Source organism: Diceros bicornis, chromosome 36 (genome assembly GCF_020826845.1).
Source record: "Diceros bicornis minor isolate mBicDic1 chromosome 36, mDicBic1.mat.cur, whole genome shotgun sequence".
In the NCBI taxonomy this organism is placed as follows: domain Eukaryota; kingdom Metazoa; phylum Chordata; class Mammalia; order Perissodactyla; family Rhinocerotidae; genus Diceros; species Diceros bicornis.
This window is the reverse complement of record NC_080775.1, coordinates 22130877-22152746: the sequence shown is the minus strand read 5'-3', so window position 1 is coordinate 22152746 and position 21870 is coordinate 22130877. Positions and strand designations below refer to the sequence as shown.

General features: G+C 43.2%; 1 protein-coding gene across 1 annotated transcript in view; it reads left to right on the top strand.

The window, feature by feature from the left end:
* The window catches only part of PIP4K2A (phosphatidylinositol-5-phosphate 4-kinase type 2 alpha), a 165431-nt gene extending 145160 nt beyond the window's left edge, over positions 1 to 20271 (top strand). The window contains exons 7-10 of the mRNA XM_058532564.1: positions 3659 to 3772; positions 13762 to 14005; positions 15307 to 15410; positions 17976 to 20271. Of these exons, the coding sequence (XP_058388547.1) occupies positions 3659 to 3772; positions 13762 to 14005; positions 15307 to 15410; positions 17976 to 18056 (543 nt within the window). The 3' untranslated portion in view covers positions 18057 to 20271. The remainder of the gene's footprint in view (positions 1 to 3658; positions 3773 to 13761; positions 14006 to 15306; positions 15411 to 17975) is intronic.
* The last annotated feature ends 1599 nt before the right edge of the window (positions 20272 to 21870 follow it).

Here is a 21870-nt window from a genome sequence, read left to right as displayed (position 1 = left end):
TACCGCAATCCCCGTCACACTTGGAGGCCCCCAGTCTATGCGAAATTGGCCAGGAGAACTTAATTCAGAGTGAATAAATACAGACTTAACCTACTACCACTTCCAAAAGGTTGCCGACCGCTGGCTGGAAGCCAGCCTCGGAGAGTCCGCAGTTAAGAAGCGTTTCTGAGCTGGTGTGTTAGCTGTGGTGGTTTCCTCCGCCCTCCGGCTGCTTCTGCATTGCTGGAAAGGGTATGAAAGACGCCCATTAAAGAACCAGACCCAGTGACTTGGAGGCTTTGAAAACTCCTAAGTGCAATAATCCAGTGTTGCAAAGTAAAGGATAGGCTCTGTTGCTGCCCACAGTTGTCTCTGTGCTGCTCCGCAGACATCACCTCTGTGGGCAGCGTTACACCAAGAGTTTATCAAGTTCATTAATTCAGATGATAATCGTTTTCCTCACTTTAAAACAATGGTGTGTTTTTAATATGAACACTGCTTATTATCAGAGGGATATACTGAAATGTTTTAAAAGCTAAGCAGTGAGGTTTTCTTGAGGACGAATCATGATCAGGCGACTTCATCTTTGTCACCTAGTTCTTAGTTGAAAAGAAGTTCAAGTTTTTTTTTTAAGAAAATATTTTGTATGCGATTTCTCAACCTGTAATACCAGCTTTAAATCCACACAGTTTAGTGAATGCTCACAGTGGTGATGATGGTGACGATGATGATAATAATAAGTGCGACTCACTATTTCAATGTGTGACCCAGGTTTCGGTCGGATTCTCAGAACAACTCTACCTTAGCTGAATGACTACGAGTCAGGCAGCCTGGGTTCCCATCTCAGTGTGAGAACTGGCTTACCAGTTCCACTTACCAGGCTGTGAGACCTTAGCTAAGTTGCATAATGCCTCTCAACTCAGTTTCCTTGTCTGTAAAATGAGTTTAAGAATAAGTGTTAAGGTTGTTGCAAAGAGTAAATGGGACGATGCACTTAAATGAATGAACCGAAGGCTGCTGCTGCTGCTGCTGGTGTTGTCCCCCTTCTGCATATAAGCAAACAACCCTGAGAGGTCCAGGAACCGGGCCCTTGTCCCTAGCAAGTAAGGAGTGGACCAGGATTGGGAGCTCCAGATTCTTGTCTCCAAACCCTGGTGCTCCTAAGCGCTCTGCCGTACCACAGGCATGGGGGGCGGGGGGGGGGGTACAGTATGTGTCCACCACTGTTGTATTCCTCTAGCCGCTGCCCTGCTAAGGATCCGCCTTTTCCTCTGGAGCCTTTCAGTAAGCCTTTAAGTCTTTTAACCATTCTGGTTGCCGTTTTTTGAACTTGATCCAATCTAAATACATCCCTAGTGCCTGTGAAATTCACAAGTAAGCTTGGTAACATGGTACAGGGTGTCCAGAGTTTTATGAGGCAGATTATGCTCTCCTTGTCACATGAGGAAAGTCTGCTGGGGTGAACCTGAAAGGGCATCTATCTTCATTCACGTGACCGGTCTTACAAACACATAGCTAATGTGTCATTTGCTGCCTTGTCACTGGTCTGTCACCCCTGCCTTCAGGTTTCTCTCACTCACATAAAAACTTAAGAGCCCTCTCCCTTTCTTTTCTTACACATATAAAATGAGTTCTGGAGTTGAGGCAGATATCTTAACCTTAACACCCCACCCACCCACACCCCCATCTCCAGAACATAGTTAGACAGAAATGCCCAAGTGGTCTACTTAGAGCATCGTGATCCTCCGCCATCTCTGTTATCGTGTGTAGATCTGGCTTCCACCCTTTGCTCTCAGGCGCTTCCAATTTTGTATTTTTTGCCCATGTTTCTCGCTGTCCTCTGAATGAGTTTGTTAAACTTCAGATCCCTGCATTTCATTCACTGTGAAACTTCCTTAAGTTTATAATTCTAATAGAAGAACTGAGGGTCTAGTGTGATTGACTCATCACATCTAACATTAATGTGCTGTCTTCACATCCAGGGTTTCCTTTTACATTTATTGCATTATTTTAAAATTATTAATGACAAATTTAGGGGGTTAATCTACCCAGCCCCTCCTTAGTTTTTATAAAGAATGGCATTGCGTTTTCATTTCCTCAAGACTCTATGACTCGGCATAAAAGTTGGTGACAGTAGGTCAATCTCCCCCCAAGAACCGTATTATTTATCTGTACATGTCACATACACAGGCTGCCCTGTGTTCTACCTGCTTGCTTTCGTGTCTTCATACTAGATTACAAACGCCTTTAGAACAGAAGTGTTGACCTGTTCATTTCTGCATCCCTGTACGTGACAGTCTTTCAGTAACTGCTTTTTGAATTGAATCTTCAGGTTTCTGAGCCGTGCTCCACCTGCTTTGTAAGGATAATTATTTTGGCAGTCACTGTATCAAGTTCAGAACCACGAAACTGTTCAGATTTTCTTAAAGTTAAAGTAGCTTTGCTGCTAATTTGGAAGTGCATAATGTATGTGCATGTGTGTGTGTACAGATAGATGTGAGTAGTTTACATACATCTGTATATTTTATAAAAGAAAAAGACAAAGTGAGCAGTTTAGGCATTTGAAAGATGATTCAGTAGATAGACCCAGTGAGTTTTATCGGAGGAGAGAGGCAGTGTGGGGACCAGGAAGGAGAATATGTTCTTTCCTTGGATTTTTTTTTTTTTATTTGATTCACACCTACAGAAAAGGGAACCACTCCAGTGTTTGTTGCTCTACTAAGAAAGGGAATATATTATGTTGGGTTCCCTTCAACTGGAACCCTGTGGTTAGCTGTGGTTAGCTGAAAGGACGCGAGGAGGAGTTTGGAGGTCTTGAACTCACCCAGAATGCTGGTTGCACGAAGTTAAATAGAATAAGCCACACCAATTTAAAAGTATATGGCTATATTATCCTATATGCTGCAGCACAAGCTGAAGTGTTTTCTGCTTGTGACCCGTGTTCTGATAGTCACTCATTACTTTGTGTTGATCAGCTAAGTACAGTTTAGTTACAAGCCCACCACTCTCGTTATTTGTAAAGGGTAGAACTTCTCATCTTAACGTTTTATATTAAAAGAAGACATTTTCCTTTGACCTTGTCCAAATGAAAACAGAATTCCCTTCTTGGCAGAGTGGTGAGCAGGAAGTCTTGGAAGGGTGGATGGCTGACCTCCAGCTGCATAGTCTCCCTGACTCAGAAATTAGATATGATTCTAGATGGGGCTTTTATGAGACGAGGTAACATATTAATTTAAACATGAACCCAGCAAAGGCTACCCAAAAAATGTGAGGAATGTGGAGTTGGGTTGTACCAGTAAGAAAACTGAGAGTTCCTGATGAAGAATTCCAAGAATACAAATTCTATACTTAGAAGACCTCTTGTAAGAAAGTGAATCTAAGAAAGCAATCAGGTTCATTCCTATGAAAACCATGAAATGTGTTACAGAAGCCTGATAATATGGGGTATGTCTGACCCTCCATTCCTAGTGGGAATGCTTCCAGCAGTCATAGCTCACTGGTGCCCCCTTGCGGTAATCAAGCCACCTCACATTTTGTTGTATTGGGTCTAAGACCCCTGCAGTGAACAGGGCAAACTCAATTTCCAAGGGTGAAAGCTTAACCTCCAGGATTGGAAGGCATATGCGTTTTTCAGATTTTAATCAAGCTTCTTTCTCATTCTCTCTCTCATTTGTTTTAGGCCAAAGAACTGCCAACTTTAAAGGATAATGATTTCATTAACGAGGGCCAAAAGATTTATATTGATGACAACAACAAAAAGGTGTTCCTGGAAAAACTGAAAAAGGATGTTGAGGTAAGAAAAATCAATATAAAGGACAGCCCCATTGTATAAATGTCAACGTTGTTGGTTCTTAGGAGCTTTTAAAACCATCTATTTAAATCTGTAATCAAGACAAAAATATACATTGTACATCATCAAGATCAGATCTGGTTTAAAGAAGAAGTATTCTGGTTCAGCACCTCTCTGCTTTAGATGACAAACCGAAGAAAGCTCCTGCTGTCTTCTTCAGGGTATCCCCACCCTCAGGTTCCTGTGTTTTGTGTTGGTGGGGGTAGCCTGTGTGTAGTTAAAGCCCATTCAGACTGACTGCCCACAGCAACCAGTTGGGTGGAGGGGAATATTGCATTCTGTCAAACAGCAGAGCATTTCACAAAGAAATGTTTGGTAGCTGTTTGAATTTGGGGCTTGTTCCCCCTAAACCACAGCTTGGTGTTGGTAAGGACAGCCTCCGTCACTTGATGCTTTAATATGTCTACCAGCCACCATGACATTAGCATTATTAGGTCCCTCAAGCCAGCCTTACTGGCAACAGCACAGTTTGGGACACCACGGTCATGGAGGATGGTTGTGAGAAATAAAATACTATGTGGAAATGGGCTTTTAGTCTATAATGAAGCCATTTTCTTTTTAAATATTATTTTAAGAATTAAAAATATACCTTTTCCTATCCTTTCTATTGTAAAGCATTGGGAGCTTTCCCGTTGGACTTCCTTATATAATTCTTTTAGAAATAAATTCAGTAAAAAAGTTATTTTCTTGAAATTCGTTAGGTTACAAGGCAGTACAAAGAGATTTCCAATTTAGACAGTTACTAAACTAAATTTTTCTCAGCTGTTACTTTCATTCATATGCATGTGTGTGTGTGTGTGTGTACTTTCTTTTTCTTTACTTTGAAATACTGTTTCCGCATACCAGTACAGATCTGCTACTTAGAGCCTTTGTGGAATGATTTTCTTTTTCATGTCATTAAACAAAAACAATTAAAATGACTTGAGCCGAAGAATGCACGTCATATATTAGGTTGTATTCCCCACGAGGGCAGAAGCACTATTACAGTTTCCTTTTTAATCTTCCAACAGCTCTTTCTGTGCAAGACACTCAGACTGACCGAGTTAGGTCCATAATTATTTTTTAGGACAAATTATTTTAATAAAAACGTTTTTACATTATTTTAACCTACGTGGTGTATATGGTTCAATTACACCTAAATATTGGTTATTTGTAAAAGATATGTGTCTGCTTTAAAAAGTAGATAAAAGTGTTTGCTTTCATCATGTAACATTTTTCTCCAGTCTTTCGTTAATAAGCATTTATTTTCCTCAGTTGTCAGTGGTTATTATTAAAATGCATATTAGTCAAGCATTCCCTCTTACTTTGGGGTCAACTTCATCTGGTAACTGAGTACCATAGGTAGACATACTGTCTGTGGATTTTTATTCATTAATCAGCAAATCTTTGATCCTGAGAATAATATTGTTTTAGCAATTATGGTAAATAGCCCTTAGGGTTATGTGTGATCTGCCAAAAAGATTGTTTTCTCTTTTTTTCAGTTGGCTGAATATCACTGTGATATTTAGACTCCAGACATAATGTAACTGAAGCAGTTCAGATTTATAGTTGAATTACAGAAGGATCCTCTCAACCCTTTGTTGTCTGTAGTAATGTCGTTGATGAGAGGATTTGGGTAGTTTAATCCCATACATGGCTCTGGCACGTCGCTGTCTTGTTGAAATGGAAACAGGGCATAAAGCTTTCTTTCGTTGAAAAAAAATTCTCAATGGTTGATAAAAGTGTCTTTAGTTTTGAAATTCATGCAGAAGCATCATTAAATTTTTAAGCAGATAATTATGGTGAAGTAGCTTGACATCTGATCTTGATAATGAGGCTAGAATTTAATCTAGTTTAGTTTTTTCATCAGCTCCATGCTTTCTAGTTTAGCTGACTGGCCTGTTAATTTGAGTACAAGTTTTTGGGGGGTTGGAAGGTGAGAGGTTTTTTTCTGTTTTGTACTTAATGCTTAAAGTAAAAGATGGTTTTATTACAGCTCAGTAAATAGTCTATTTTTCTAGAAAAAAGAATTGTCATTTGAGAATCCAGCTGCTTTTTTTCTGCAGTTGAAATCCTGTTCTATTCATTCATGAAAAGTACTTTAGTTCGGATAGCTTTGCACATAACTAAATGTATGTGAGCCCTTTTCTCCAAGAGAAAGTGCTCCATGGAGAGTGAAAATCACTTTTGCCTTCTGGCCTGCTTGTTGTCAATTCTGGTCATGCCCGTGGAGAGCCGACTCTGACCTCTCCTCTCATTGGCTCACACTGGGATCCAAATGTCACCCAATGCCAAACTGCATTCTCCCTGTGGTGTCTGGGAGCACCCCTGTCACAGGCCATCTCAACTCGCACGTTGATGGTCCCACAACCTTGGAAATGGGTGAGAGGGGAGAGGGTGTCAGGGGTTGGGGGACTGGTTGGCAACCAACATTCACAGAGCACGTAGGGTCTGAGTCCTTCCCAGGCATCATTATCTCTTTTCATTCTTATAACAACTCCTTGCAGATGAGTGCTATTATCATCCCAGTTTATGGATGAGAAAACTGAGTCCAGAGACACTATATAATTTGCTCAAAGACACACAGCTATTAATTCAGACTAGGATTTGAGGCCGTCAGAGGCCACCCTCCTAACTGCTCTGATATAAAATGCAAATTAAAAATGTTTGTGAGAGCACAGTTGAGACTGTTTTCTGATAAATACTCCAAAGGAGGATTATTAGAACTTTCAAGAAGTGATAAAATATAACTGTTAAATAGGGCTGGTTGAAATTTTAATCCTATGTCACAGATGTGTTGGGAGGTGGTAATTCAATAGAACAAATGTGTTAAGTCAGCAAATAAAGTGAATTTAAATCTGTCGTGAAGGAGAGTTTATTAACGGCTCTTTTGCCACATAGTTTTCTAGAAGAGTTTGTGGTAGGGCTCATAAAGATTGTGAGGACGTTACTGGCACAAAGATTTGGCATAATGAGGAATTAATTATGAGGGAATCAGATTAGATGGGATATACTTAGGGAAAAAGAGGTTGATCAAAGGTCTGGAAGATAATTATTAAGAAGTTGGAAAGGAGGGGACCTCAAGATGATAAAGATTGAAAAATCTTCATGCTTTGAAATCTGATGCCCTTAAAAAAACCATTAAATTTGAGTCAGAAGCTTAAAGGGCTTAACATAAGCAGATCAAATATGGATTAAGTTCCCAGTGTTAGCTGGAGGCAAACCCCAACAGTGGAACCTTCGACCCCTTTCTCTCCTCTCAACCTGTGTCTTCCGGTCCACAGTAGTTTTGTGATACCCAACAGGAATTTTCTCACAAGAATCTGAGATTTACTGCTACATTTCATTTTACTCTACTTCAGAAGAGATTTTAAATAAAGTTTGTGAAGATAAGAGCTAGTGAATCAACCGGCTTTTCCACATGTTTCTCCTCTGGGCCTAACTTGAACCTGACTCTCAAGTTTCAATTGCATACATGTTGAAAAAAGGCCTCTTCCATAATCATAACAACGTGGACGATTGTAAGAGCAGCTTCCCTCGTTACATGCAAGGCACTGTTTTCACTGCCTCGGCTACATTCTCTCTCTTAATCCTTCCACACCCCTGTGAGGTTAGTGGTATTGTTCTGTTTTGTAGTTAGAATAACTGAGGCTCAGAGAGGTGAACTCACTGGCAAGGCACAGAGCTAGGAAGTGAGAAAAATAAGATTTAATCTCCCGACTCCAAAACTTATACACTTTTGTTGTTTTTAAGATTATCTGATACTTTAATTAAAGAATAAATAGGTCACTCTTGTCAGCAAAACCTATGTCTTTTTTTCTTTTTCTTTTTTTATTGAAGTATGGTTGACATACAATATTATGTTAGTTTCAAGTGTACAACATAGATATTTGACATTTATATACATTATGAAACGGTCACCATGATTTAACGCTAAAACCAGCTGTCACCATACAAAGTTATTACAATATTATTGACTATATTCCCTATGCTGTGTATTATATCCCCATATCAAAATAAATATATGACATTTATTTTATAACTGGAAGTTTATACCTCTTGATCCCCTGCACCTATTTTGACCAACCCCCCCCACCCCCTCCCCACTCTGGTAACCACCAGTTTGTTCTCTGTATCTATGAGTCTATTTCTGTTTTGCTTTTTAGATTCCACATATAAGTGACATCATCATATGGTATTTGTCTTTCTGTCTGACTTATTTCACTTAGTGTACTACCCTCTGTGTCCATCCATGTTGTTGCAAAAGGCAAGATTTCATTCTTTTTTATTGCTAAGTAATATTCTAGTGTGTATGTGTACGTGTGTGGGTGTGCACACCACATCTTTTTTATCCATTCATCTATCGGTGGACACTTAGGTTGCTTCCATATCTTGGCTATTGTAAATACTGCTGCAATGAACATAGGGGTGCATATATCTTTTCAAATTAGTGTTTTTGTTTTCTTCGAGTAAATACCCACAAATGGAATTCCTGGATCATGTGGTAGTTATATTTTTAATTTTTTGAGGAACGTCCATATTGTTTTCCATAGTGGCTGCACCAATTTACATGCCTACCAACAGTGCACAAGGGTTCCCTTTTTTTCACATTCTCACCAACATTTATTTGTTGTCTTTCTGATGACAGCCATTCTGACAGGTGTGAGGTGATATCTCATTGTGGTTTGACTTGCATTTTCCTGATGATTAGTGATGTTGAGCATCTTTTCATGTGCCTGTTGGCCATCTGTGTCTTCTTTGGAAGAATGTCTATTCAGGGCCTCTGCCTATTTTTCACTTGGATTGTTTGCAAAACCTATACTCTTCACCACCATGCTTTCCTTGGTCTTTTGCATTTCTGTCTCGGTCTCATAGATTTGAAAACATAAAATAACCCATTTGGAACTGTAGTTCGTTTCTTTGATCTTCTTGGGTATATCAGACAGCTTCTCACTTAGAGATGCATTTTCCATTTCTCTGATGGTTTAGTGCACAGTGCTGGGAGCTAACTTCACTTTCATTTATTGGATACAAACGTTTCCTTACTGGAAGAGGAGCCTAAGCAGTGGTGTGACCACAGACCGGAGGCCCAGGAAAGGAGCTCTGGGCCTGCCCGCCATTGTGAGCAGCACAGATGCAAGGGGGAGACTTGGGCCCAGAGACCCGCCCAGTTCTCACCCCTTCCCTGTCTGACCTTGGGCAAGTTAATTAGAGGCAGCCCCTTACTTCTGTACATAAAGCACCCTTGAAAGTGTATCTGAAAGTCAACCGTCTGAAGGTCAAACAGTAGACCTACACATTAAAGAGAGACTCTGTTCTGCAGAGCAAAGATATGTTGTAAATGGTCTCATTTTGCTTCCGACAGATGCTGCCTCTTGCAGTCTCAGACAAAGGGTTTTTGTTGTTGCTCTGTCCTTTGTTTTTATTTGGTGTGGGTGGTTATTTCTTGGAGGCAGGGTTGGGGGAAATTAGGGAGAGTTAGGGGGAACTGGGGAAGAAGAAGCAGGCACCTTATTCATTTGTTCAATAAATATTGAGTATCTGCCTTGAGCCCATCGCTTCCTGGGAGTCAGGAATGCAGTGAGGGCAGAAAGAGCCAGAGCCCCTGCCCTCATGCGGCTGCCAGGTTTGGAGAAGACAGAAGTTACTCAAGTAATCTAACAAGATGGATGTGCAGCTAAGCCAAGCGGCATTAGGGAGAAATGTGCAGTGCTGTACATGCCCGTACTTGGGGGATGTGGCCTAGACAGAATCAGGAAAGGCCTCCGTGAGCAAGTGCGTCTGCAGCTGAGATCTGAAGGTCAAGTGGGAGGTAACTGGGCATAGATGAGAGAGGGGCAGAAGGGGGTGAGAACAGGGTTCAAGATGGCCCCAGAGGTGATGGGGCTAAACTCCCCAGGCCCTCTGGAGTTTGTTTCTGCCCTGAGACAAACATCATTGAAAGGTCTTAAGCAAGAGCATGACAGGATCAAATTTGCGTTTTGAAAAGATCTTCCCTTTCCAGAGGACTGGAGGGGAAAATTCAGGTATCATCTGATCTTCACTACTTCCCAGGGACCTTCCAAGGGCCCAGAGGGAGCAGGGATGGGGAGAAGGGGCCTCTGCCCTGCCACCGTACAAGCTGAGCAGGACTCGGCCTGGCTAAGCCCCCACCCACCCTGCACCCACCACACTCGTGTGGACTCTTTAGTGTCTCCAGCTGTGCCCGGACCTCTGGAGGGCTTCCAGGATGGGCAGTGAGAGCAGGGGCAGCAGGCCAGAGAGAGCCCCTAGATAAAAGGGTCAGAGCCAGGCACCATGCTAGACGTGGGAGGGGGCAATGGAGGAGAGGAGGCCCTGACCTTGCTCTCTAGGAGCCCAGGGGCTGAGCTCAGCCTGAGGCACAGCCTCCTGGGAGCCTTGACAACAGATGGGGCAGAAGTGGGGCTACTAGTGAGCATCCTGCCCGTCATGCCTCTTAGGTGTCAGAGGATATGAGTGGGGACATCTAATACAATATTGCCCACAAGTCTTGTTTCCAAAACACTAGGCCCACTAGGTGTTCTGAGAAACAGGTTGCATGATCAAGTTGGTGTGAGGCATGCTCTGGCGGATACCCCTGTCAGAGACTCACGGTACTCGGGAACTTTGGGAGGTCCTCCTCCTCAGAAACCATTTGATTTGTTTAACTCATTATTTCCCTACTGGTGTTATAAAGAACAAGATTTGGGAAAAGCTGCAGCATGATGCAGTATAAAGAATAAGAACTTTGAATACGGGATCCTGAATTCACTACTTCTTAGCCTTGAACCCTTGCACAACTTCTTTTTAATCTTTCTGAGCCTGTTTGCCCTCCTGCAAATGAGGGACAAATGCCCGCCTCGTGCCAGGCCAGCTGTCCCTGGGCCCCATAGCGTTTAGTTCTCTTCCACGTCCGTGGGCCCGTGTGGAGCAGAAGGGTAACTGGGGTCCGGCTACCTGGCTGGGTGTTGGTAAAGGATTCAAGTGTTTTATGATGCTGTTATTCTCGAGATGGGGAAGGCCACCCGCACACACATGTTCCTGCCCAGCAGCTGCCATGGGAGAGTGAGCAGTCGTGAGCACGAGAAAGCGAGTCTGGTTGAGGGAGGTGGAGGTGGCAGGTTGGCACTGTGATGACCTTAGTGGGGGAGTCTGGGGAAGGTTCTCTGGCGCTCAGAAAACTGATCCAAGGCCTGAGAAGCAGGCCTTTAATAGAGTAACACCTTTATTTTTTTTTTCCAGCTTTATTGAGGTATAATTGACAAATAAAATTGTAAGATATTTTAAATGTATAATGTGATGATTTGATAGACATATCTGTTGTGAAAGGATTCCCTCATTGAGTTAACACATGCATCACCTCACCTATTTATCTTTTTTTTGTTGGTGAGAATATTTAAGTTCTCTCTTAGCAAATTTCTTTTTTTTTTTTTTTTTTTTGTGAGGACAATCAGCCCTGAGCTAACATCCATGCCAATCCTCCTCTTTTTGTTCAGGAAGACTGGCCCTGGGCTAACATCTGTGCCCATCTTCCTCCACTTCATATGAGACGCCACCACAGCATGGCCTGATAAGCGGTGCATCGGTGCACGCCCGGGATCCGAACCCCGGCCGCCAACAGCAGAGCGCGCGCACTTAACCACTACACCACGGGGCCGGCTCTTAGCAAATTTCAATTACAAAATACAGTGTTATCAACTATAGTCACACATTACATCCTCAGAGCTTATTCATCTTATAACTGAAAGTTTGTACCCTTTTACCAACCTCTTCTTTATTTTTCCCACCCATAGCCACTGGCAACCATTTTTCTACTCTCTGTTTCTATGAGTTTGACTTTTTTTTTTTTAAGAGTCCACATATAAGTGATACCATCCCATATCTGTCCTTCTGTGACTGGCTTATTTCACTTAGCATAATGCCCTCCAAGTCCATCCAAATTGTTGCAGATTTCCTTCCTTTTTTAAGGCTGAATCACATTCTAGGGTATGTGTGTGTATGTATCACATTTTCTTGATCCATTCATCGATGGACACTTAGGTTGTTTCCGTATCTTGGCTATTGTGCATAATGCTGCAATGAACATAGGGGTGCAGATATCTCTTCAAGATAATGGTTTCATTTCCTTTGGATATACACCCAGAAGTGGAGTTGCTGGATCATATGGTAGTTCTACTTTTAATTTCCTGAGGAACCTTCATACAGTTTTCTGTAGTGGCTGCACCAATTTACATTCCCACCAGCAGAACACAAGGGTTCTCTTTTCTGCACATCCTCCCTTGCTATTTCTCCCCCCAGCACTTGCTATCTCTTGTCTTTTTGATAATCACCATTCTAACAGGTGTGAGGTGACACCTCCCTGTGGTTTTGATTTGCGTTTCCCGATGATTAGTGATGTTGAGCGCCTTTTCAGGCACCTGTTGGCCATTAGCACTCTTTTTTGATAAAGGCTTTGCTTCTATCTATTTTTAAGTATCAGGTTTCTCCTACCTTGCTTAAATATGTAAACATAAAGATTTGTGTCATTTCTTTTTTCTGAGCTCAAAACAAATAAGGAAGATTAAGCCTGGCCCCAGGGGATTCCTGGTGGGAAGACAAGCAAATGGGAGCTGAGGAGGGGTAAGCAGGCAGGAGGGGCCTGGGCTGGCGAGGAACTGAAGGCTCTAGGAAACAGCTGGAGCCTGAGGTCCTGCCCCCTTGTCTGAAAGGGAGCATGGCTTCTCTTTCAGCTCAGAGACAAGCTGCTTCCCGACAGGCTCAGGGGAAGAAATGGCTCTGCAGGTCTCAGCAGATTGATTTCATGTCATTTTCAGCCAGAACTTCAAGACCTATAATTTCATATGTCTGCCCTTTGTGTAAGGAAGTTTATTTCCTACATTCTATCAGAGTAGCCCCGAGGCCATCAGCTGCTCTGCATCACTGAGCCAGGGTGGCACCAAGTCCACCAAGAGTCAGTGTCATGTGCCTTCTCAGACCCCCAGGGTCAGAGCGGAATTGGACCCTGTACAGAGCCAGCCGGCTGGGGAGTAGGGAGCTGCTCGTTCCAGCCAGCAGATGGGCTGCCACATCTGCCCTCAATAATACCACCCACAATTTAATTGATCAGTTAGAATATTGTGCTTAAGGTCACGTGTCTGCGTGTATCTGCTAAAAAAGAAGAAAAGAAGAGGAAAATCATGACATGAAAAGTCAAAAAAGAACTTGGCAGACAGGAGTAGCCAAAACCCAGAGTTAGGTCTTGCCCCACATTACCCTCTAGCCATGGCTGGAACAGGAGAGGGAGGGAGGACAGGAGGCGGCCTATGCTGCCTCGTGGACAGCAAACCACCTTCAGCATCTCCGGTCTCCCCGCTCCATCAGAAGGAAACCCGACCAGGACAGAAGGACTGAGTCATTCACCAGAGCGTTGACCCAGGCATTTGCTGGTTGATTGGGACATTTGGGCTTTTACTTATTTGTGATGGACAGCATAATAATCTCCTCAGCAGAGTGTGCTGCATTTCAAAGTGCTTTCACAAACCATTCGGAGAGACTCGGCTGGAAGCTACTTGGGAGGTCCCTGGGCTTCCCATTAGCCAGTCTTAATTGTTGGGAGAATCCGTCTCTTCCCTCCCTCAGCGTCTCCTTGCCAGTTATGCTCTCTGCTCTTTGGTGTAACCCAGCCTCCATGTGATAAATGAATGTCTCTCAGCATCCAGCTCTGCAGTCAGGGAAAAGAACACTAGCTCGGAGCCAGTCCCAAGCGTAAGGCTACGTTTTTGGCCGGAGGAGCTGCCTGGGACCGTGGGAGCATCATAAAGGGGGCTCCTGGCCGCCCCTTGGGGAGATCCTCTTCTCACTCTGCTGCCCCTTCACTCACAGCCTTCCCCCGTGGGCACTTTCCTGAGCTTGTTTTCTTTAAATCTGTGGTTTTGTTTGAGGCATAACTGACCATGTCGCCTCCCACCCTCCAGTTTCTTGCCCAGTTAAAGCTCATGGACTACAGCCTCCTGGTGGGAATCCACGACGTGGAGAGGGCCGAACAGGAAGAGGTGGAGTGTGACGAGAACGACGGGGAGGAGGAGGGGGAGAGCGACGGCACGCACCCCGTGGGGACCCCTCCAGACAGTCCCGGCAACACCCTCAACAGCTCGCCGCCCTTGGCTCCAGGAGAGTTTGATCCCAACATTGATGTTTATGGAATTAAATGCCACGAAAGTAAGCTGAGTTACCATCAGTTCTTTTTACCTGTGGTTTGATTTCTGCATTGTTACCTACCAGTAATCATAACCCCAGTTAAAAGCATGCTGCCCGGTAAGACTCAATCTCCAGAGTCCCAGTAAATTGATTTAGGGACAAGAGTATGTTAAAGGTAACCGTAATCTTCTGGTTTTGAAATGTAACATGCTGAGGTCCTTGAATTTCATGATGTTGAGGGAATAGAGTGAAACCACAAACTATTTTCTATATGTAACAAACTTATATAAATGTAAATAACATATGTAAGAAGTGGTTTTTTTCCTTAGCTCTCTCTCTTTTATGTGGATCTAAAGTGTCACAAATCTGTCCTGAGCAGCTACATACGTGGTCCACTCTGAACCTCCCGTGGACACCCTGTAGGGCAGGCATCTCATCTCTACCAGCCCTTTCTTTCTCAAGAGCACTGAAGCCGGCCCAGGGTGGGGGACGAGAATCTCTGACTTGCCTCTCTGTCTGTCCTGTTCCGCCCATTAAGGGGTCTGTGGCCCTCTTCTCGATCTTAATCCTCAATAGCTGGGCAGTTGGATATTTGAAAGAATATTACATTCTACCATAGCTACTTATATATGAAAAAAAAATATTTTAGAGATATGATAGAAGAAGGCCTCTTTTTTTTGAGTAATAAAAACTGTAGTTTATCATTGTTTTAAAAAACTCTATATCAGCCAAGTGAGCTTGAGTTATGCTTTTTATTTTACTCACCAAAATTATTTCTTCAACACAGAAAACCAGATATAGTCAAACATACTTTTCTTATTGTTCATAATTGAAACAGCATATTTGTGGAAATATTTAGAAAACAGATACTGTAGATGATATATGCCTTTATCCAGTTCTGATACTATATCCTACGAGAATCCAGTGAACAGTTGCATCTGATAGTAGGAAAGGATTAAGGAACATAATTACTTCTACTTGTTTTATAGAATATTTTTAAAATAGCATTTTTCTTTACACCAAAGCAATACACACTCATTAAAGAAAATGCAGATTAACAGAAAATAAAAACACTCAGTCTCACCCTTGGACCTCCCCTGTTAACATCCCGGGGTTATGTTCTTTGTTTTCACTTGTTAAGTTGAGAGGGAACTGGGTACAGAGAGTTAACCCGTTTAATAGGGATTTGCAGAAGTTATGTGGACTTTTTATTTTCGGACGACTGAACCCTTACCCTCCAGCGCTTCCTTCCTCCGTCGCCAGCTCGTGCCCGTCCAGGTGTTGTCACATGTGCCACAATCATCACTCTCATCCCTTTCCAGACTCGCCTAGGAAAGAGGTGTACTTTATGGCAATTATTGACATCCTGACTCATTACGACGCAAAAAAGAAAGCTGCCCACGCTGCAAAGACTGTTAAACATGGCGTAAGTATCTTGCATCTTGTCTCCTCCTCTGCTCCTGGGCCCCTGATCCTGTCTGTAGTGCAGGGGCCAGCGCAGGTCTGCTCCTTTCCACTGAGCTGTTCAGAGTCCTTCAGTGGATCGTGTTCCTGCAGGGGCCCATGTTCTGAGCGCAAGGGTCAGAGCCAGCGAATGCCGACACTAATGCCTGCTCTCACCGCGCCCCCCTAGGCTGTTGGCAAGTCACTGAAACTCGGCCATGGGTCTTCTTTTACACACCGGGGACATTAATAGACACAAGCATCACTAGAATATTATACACATTCTTTTTTGTTTGAAAAATGTTTCAAAGATAAAAGTGCTCAAGATAGTTAGTGTTTAATAGGAAATACTCAGATCTGAAGCACTATTCTCTACTACAGACACTTCCAAAATACACAGTATTATATTTCTTTTCTCACAGTGAATTGTATTTTCTCTAGTACAGAAACCTTTTGAGTGCAAGATCACAGTTTAATAATATGAATTCCTCACCTTTGTTGTGCTTGCTCGGAACTGTCACTATTCCAGGCATATGTTAACTGGTTGAATCCCCATGACAAGCCTATGAGGGACACTAGTGTATCCTTGTTTATCAGTTGAAGAAACTGACGAAGAGAGCTTAAGTGGTAACTTGCCGGGGTCACATCACTAGGAAGTGATAGAGATGGGATTGCTTTCCAGGACCTAGCCCGGCCCCCTGCCCTACCAGCGAACCCCACGTGCCTGACTGAACTTCACAAGTCATGGCTATCCATTATGCTTATATTGTAGGGATCCATTAGGCTTTCCAGGTGCACTAAATAAGCCATAGAGCCCACCCTACAGAGATGGACTTGGACCCTGGCTTGTTCACACCAGAAGGAGAGGTGCCTCCCCAGCAGGGTGTGTAGAGCCAACCAAGATACACCAGAACATCAACCTCTATTACAGGCTCTTTTCCTCTATTTTAAAATCACACAGGCTGTCATCCCAGCAATGAAACCAGCCTAAAACCATATTCCATTTGCCACAGAAATATTTCAGTCACATCAACATTTATGGTGTTCCTGCTGTGTGCAGAGCACGACCGTGAGCTCACCTGGCCCATTGAACGTGTTAGAAACCCCGCATCAGTAAGAGAGGGGAGGACACAGTAGCTCTTGCCCAGCAGTTGGCATCGCAACCTTCTGAGGACCATCTGTAAAACATGCGTGCGCCAGCTGCCCCATCCCTTTTCCCGATTCTGAGTCCATTCAGGAGGTTGGGGGAGGGGCCTCTAAAGGCTCTGGTCATTCTGATATTCACCTCTCCCAGTTGTGTGACTGTGAGGAAACACTTTGGAGCCTCAGCTCCCCCAACTGATAAAGGGGTCCTAATGCCTTGCTGGTGGGGTTTTGTAGGGGGATACATGAGGTGACCAGGCTGAACACTGGGGAGATGCTTTGTGTTTGTTCCCACCCTCCTTCAACCTGCTGTACTATTCCATCCCATAGGAAACTGGAAATGTCCCATATCAAACATGGCCCCACTCTAGTCTCCCTTATAAGTCACCAGCTCAGCGCTATAATATACCACATGGCCCAAATCACGTGCAGTTTGCAAGAACAAGACATTACTCTTAGCAAAGGAATGCTGTGTTGAGCCACTGCTGGGAACCATTCTCCGTCTTCAAGGCCTGGGCTCCTCCATGGAGATCCCAGTGGCCCAGGCCAGGCATGGAAATTACAGGTCCCCCAGTGAGCATGGTTTGTCTAAAAATAACACCTGGTGACTTAGTAAAACTCTGGTCTTGCCCTTTGCAGCTCAGGAAGCTGGCCGGTAACCACGCAGAGCCCGCGTGCCGGCACCGGGCCTCTCGTAATAGGAAATCCCCGCCGAGCCTCCGCCAGGGGCCGGCTTCCCTGCTGCAGGCAGGGCTCTGTGCAGGGGAACAATGGCGCCCCTGTGCCCTGCGCTGGGGGAAGCCAGCCCCTGCCCCTCTGGGCGAGATGCAGTCAGCAGTGTTGTGTCTCACCTGGTTGTAGAGCCAGGACAGAGGCGCGGCAGCTGACATGGAACTTCCTGCTGCTGCTGTCGCCCCTCATCTCTGAGCACTCAGCCGCTTCCCCCAGCCCTGAGCAATGAAAAATGAGCACAGTCCTTACGTTGCTGTCATCAGGGTTTCCCCTTCGCCAAAGTTTATGTTTGAGTCGTTCTCAAGGTATCGCCAGTCTGCTCTCTTGGAAAACAATACTGTTGTCCCCAAGCCTTCGCCTGTAGGCCACACAGATTCCGCTGTTGGAAAGGAACATCCCAAACACGGCTAGTTGTTTTTTTTTTTAGAGGTGCAGCAGTCACAGTGTGTGATAATGATATCTGTTGTTCTTACGACTCTTTGCCTCATTTTCACACACAGATTCCTAAGAACCTTGATTATTCAGATACAATATCTAAGACACTTTGAGTTATGTTTTAAGAGCAGAGGCTGCACAGATTTGAAAATTAGCTTTATATTCAGTTGCAGACAGAAATTGCTGTACATACCAAGTAGTACTTACATCAATGTTCCTCTCCTTTAAAACTGCCCAGGCTGGTGCGGAGATCTCGACCGTGAACCCAGAACAGTATTCAAAGCGCTTTTTGGACTTTATTGGCCACATCTTGACGTAACCTCCTGCACGGCCTTGGACGGACATGAGCATGGGAAGGACAGAGGTGGCTTTGGTGTGGGACAAATGAAAACCAAACTCAGTGAAGCCCACCTCTTCGTTTACAACTGCAGGCCAAGAGGACTGATACGGGGGTACTCGCTTTAACAGCTACCTGGTATTTCCCAGCATTGTTCTAGCTATTTCTGACTTGTGTGTGTGTGTGCGTGCGTGCCCGTGTGAGAGTGTGCGTGTGCGCGTGCATCTTTAAAAGTAATTAATGAACTAATGAAAACCGATCAGCTTCAGTCAGAGTGTGTTTGGGCAACAATCCTCTGATTCCAGCTGTGGACAAATGAATGAATGAGTGAATGAGCACATGCAGGGGGCGGGGGAGAAGGAAATGCATGTCAGACCAACCATGTTGGCATCACACGATAAACTGTGGATCAGTTTATTTTTTGGAGTTGAAAGATGTGAGACAGTATTCATAATAATAATGAAGATAATAATAATGATGATAATAATAATGATGGTGATTAAAAGAAAAAAAACTTACTGCGAATGTTACACTTCTACCACGCACGCTGACACTCCTTACTAGTTAGTTGTACCCCGAGCCCCTGACACTGGACGAAGGAGGGCTGGCAGCTCTGGCGTGTCCTGCCTCAGGGTTCTGCCTCCACACAGTGTCAGGACTCCCAGTGTCCAGGGGACAAACGCCCCTCCTCCAGCAAGAAGTTGATGCCCCTAGTGACTTTATCTGTACATTTTCACCTCAGTAAATATGTCCAGGAAAACCGCTTACTTTTCTTTTCTTGCCTGGAGCGTCTTCACTGTTACACTCTTATGTTGCAATATAGAAATTAATGCTACAAAATAAAAATAAAGCTTACCTGAAAAGTGCATAGTTTTGGGCAATGGTTTCTACATCTCCCATGGTGGGAAGGTGAGCAGAGCATTAGAACTCTCAATTCTCCTGTTACTGATTGCAAATCTGACTTATAAGATGTTTATGTATGACCATTGTTTAAACAGTGGTATCTTGTTATGAATTATCCCTTTAACTGAAGCCCTCAATTTTACTGTTTACATTATTAGGAAAACAGGGATATTTTTGAATCTAAAAATTTAATGTACAGCATGTGATTTTCGAAGTTTACATGTAAAGTCATTTTACAGTGTAGGTGAAATAATGTTTGTCATATTCTGAACTGTATCCTGCAGTCCTGTTTTGGGGTGAATGTTTTATTCAGAGTACATGGTAGGCAGTCTTTTGCAATAAAGGAAAAGGGTTTTGTTTCCGCCAGATGTACATTTATCAACCTAATGATTGTTTTAAAAACATGTTTAACCCAAATCTGGTTCTGTAAGTTCATTGCCCGAAACTGTGCTGATTGTGTTTAATCAAGTTATAAATTTCCAACATCGATCATGTATTTACCAACTTTCCGGCATTTTCTGAAAGGCGTCAAGTTAAAATATTAGACTTGCTTAGAGTAGGTTATCAACTTATACACTGTGCTAAAGCTGTGCCTTTGAAATTCTTTGTTTAAAACACGAGATGATTTTTGTAGGCAGTTTCAGAAAAGAAAAAAAAAAATCCACCCTTCGATAATTACTTATAACTCAACAAATACCCCTGCCATACTGCCTCTTCCAGTAACTTTACTTCAGGGCGTATCAAGACTGCAGCTGTGCCCAATGTATGTGGGTTTACTTCAGAAAACACAAGATGACAGCAAATCCATATCTTTGGAAGCCAGCAGCAATACCATTCTCCTACTGTCTACTGACTTCGCATAGATTTGTTATCCTCGACAGATGATGTAACAGCACTGTGGCATGGTTGTCCAGATCTGGATTTTATGCATTTACATTAATTGAGACTGTGATTTGGTTTTTCCCTCCCATCATTCATTCTGGCATCAAGTCACTTTCAGTGTTCTGAAGTTATACTGTAGTTTCTTTGACCCAAGGCTATAACGGTGAGACCCTGAAGTAAAGATAAGGTACATGTACATTATTTGAGTAACCATTTCCTTTGTGGCCAATCTGTGTATGCTTTTAGAAGTTTACAAAATGCTTTATTTTTGTCTGTAACAATCTCTGTCATTCATTTCTGTCGATAAACCATCTGGACAGAGTGAGGAAGTTTGCCTTGTATCTCCTAGTGCTAACAGTACACTCCAGTCGTGAGCCGGGCTTGACAAAATAAAGCACTTTGATGACTCACATGGTGGATCCTTTGTTCCTCTCTCTCGATTGTGCTTCTCTCTCTTACAAACGAATTTTAAATACTCAGTAATAAGAGTATCTTTGGCTGACTCTTGAAGAAGTAAAGGTAAATTTGAATCTTTTCACTAACTAGAACTTTGCGTTCAACCTGTGAACTATTTTATTAGTAAATATAGTCATGCACCTCGTAACGATGTTTCAGTCAGCAACGGACTGTATATACGACAGTGGTCCCATAAGATTAGTACCATACAGCCTAGGTGTGTAGTAGGCCATACCACCTACGTTTGCGTAAGTACTGTAGGGGAGGAAGATATTTTCCTCTACCCAAGTTCTTCTGGCTGGTCTAAGAATTAAATTGACATGACACAGATTAACAGGAGAAAAACAAAAGTTTAATAACATGTATACATGGGAGAAACCCAGGAAAACTGAGTAACTCACAAAAATAGCCAAAGCCCTCACCTTAAATACCATTCTCAGGTAAAGACAAGGGAAGATGTTAGGGGTGGGGAGAGTCAAGGACTTCAAAGGGAAGGCAATTCACAGGTAGGTGAAAAGGAGCAGATGTTTGGAAAACAAGTGTGTGGCCACACAGAAACAGAAGAACACAGAGGGGAGCCCAACAAGCAGGCTTTTATAGGTTCCCCCCTGTCTACTTCCTAGTTCATGTTATGCTAAGGTGATAGTTCGCTTCCTGAGACAGATTTTTTTCATCTAAATTATTTTAGGCAAAGGGGAGGTAGGTAACAAAAACTTTGAGTATTTTGTTTCTTTAAAATAATCAGCCTAAAAGAATCCTCATGTTAAAGAGACACATTTTGGGGTGGCAAATTTTGTTCCCCTTCAGTACACTCTATGATGTTTGCACAACGACGAAATCACCTAACGATGCATTTCTCAGAACGTATCCCCATCATTTAGCAACGGATGACTACAATAGAAACTTCCATGACAAAATCGACTTATTGCAAGATGGACAGGCAGAGAAAAGAAATCTCTTCAACGAACACCCTATAAAGTTATATAGTTTCATTTTTAATTTTTACCAACCATAGTTCTGTGTGTCAGCATTTTTTAAAACTATTGGGATACCATTGATGGATAGAAAGCTTCTTCATAGCATTTCATTGTCATTGGTGCCAGGTTAGCAAACACAGTTCAGCTGTAACACTTGTTTTGAAAATGCATATGTGTTCTAATGTGATTAATATATAAGGGAATAATTTGAGCATAATGCACTTTTCACATTTGCTGTATGCACTCTGGTCCTCAGGGAACACAGAAAACTGCACCAGCTGAACTGTGCCACACGGGAATACACAAGACACACCCCCCTCAAACATCTACCAGCTACCTCAGTTCAACACGTGTTAGGAGTCATGGAGTCACACTGGTCCATATCTGGAGTTACAACTTTCCATCTGACTTCAAATCACTCTCCTCCCTCGACCTTACAACAACCCAAGAGCTGCAGCCTTTCTGACGCCCACTACCACAGGCACCCCTCGGGTCTTTTTCAAGATGACCTGCCACATTTATTGTGGTATTCATTTATTTCCTGACCATTTAGCATGTTTAAAACTGTGCTACTATTT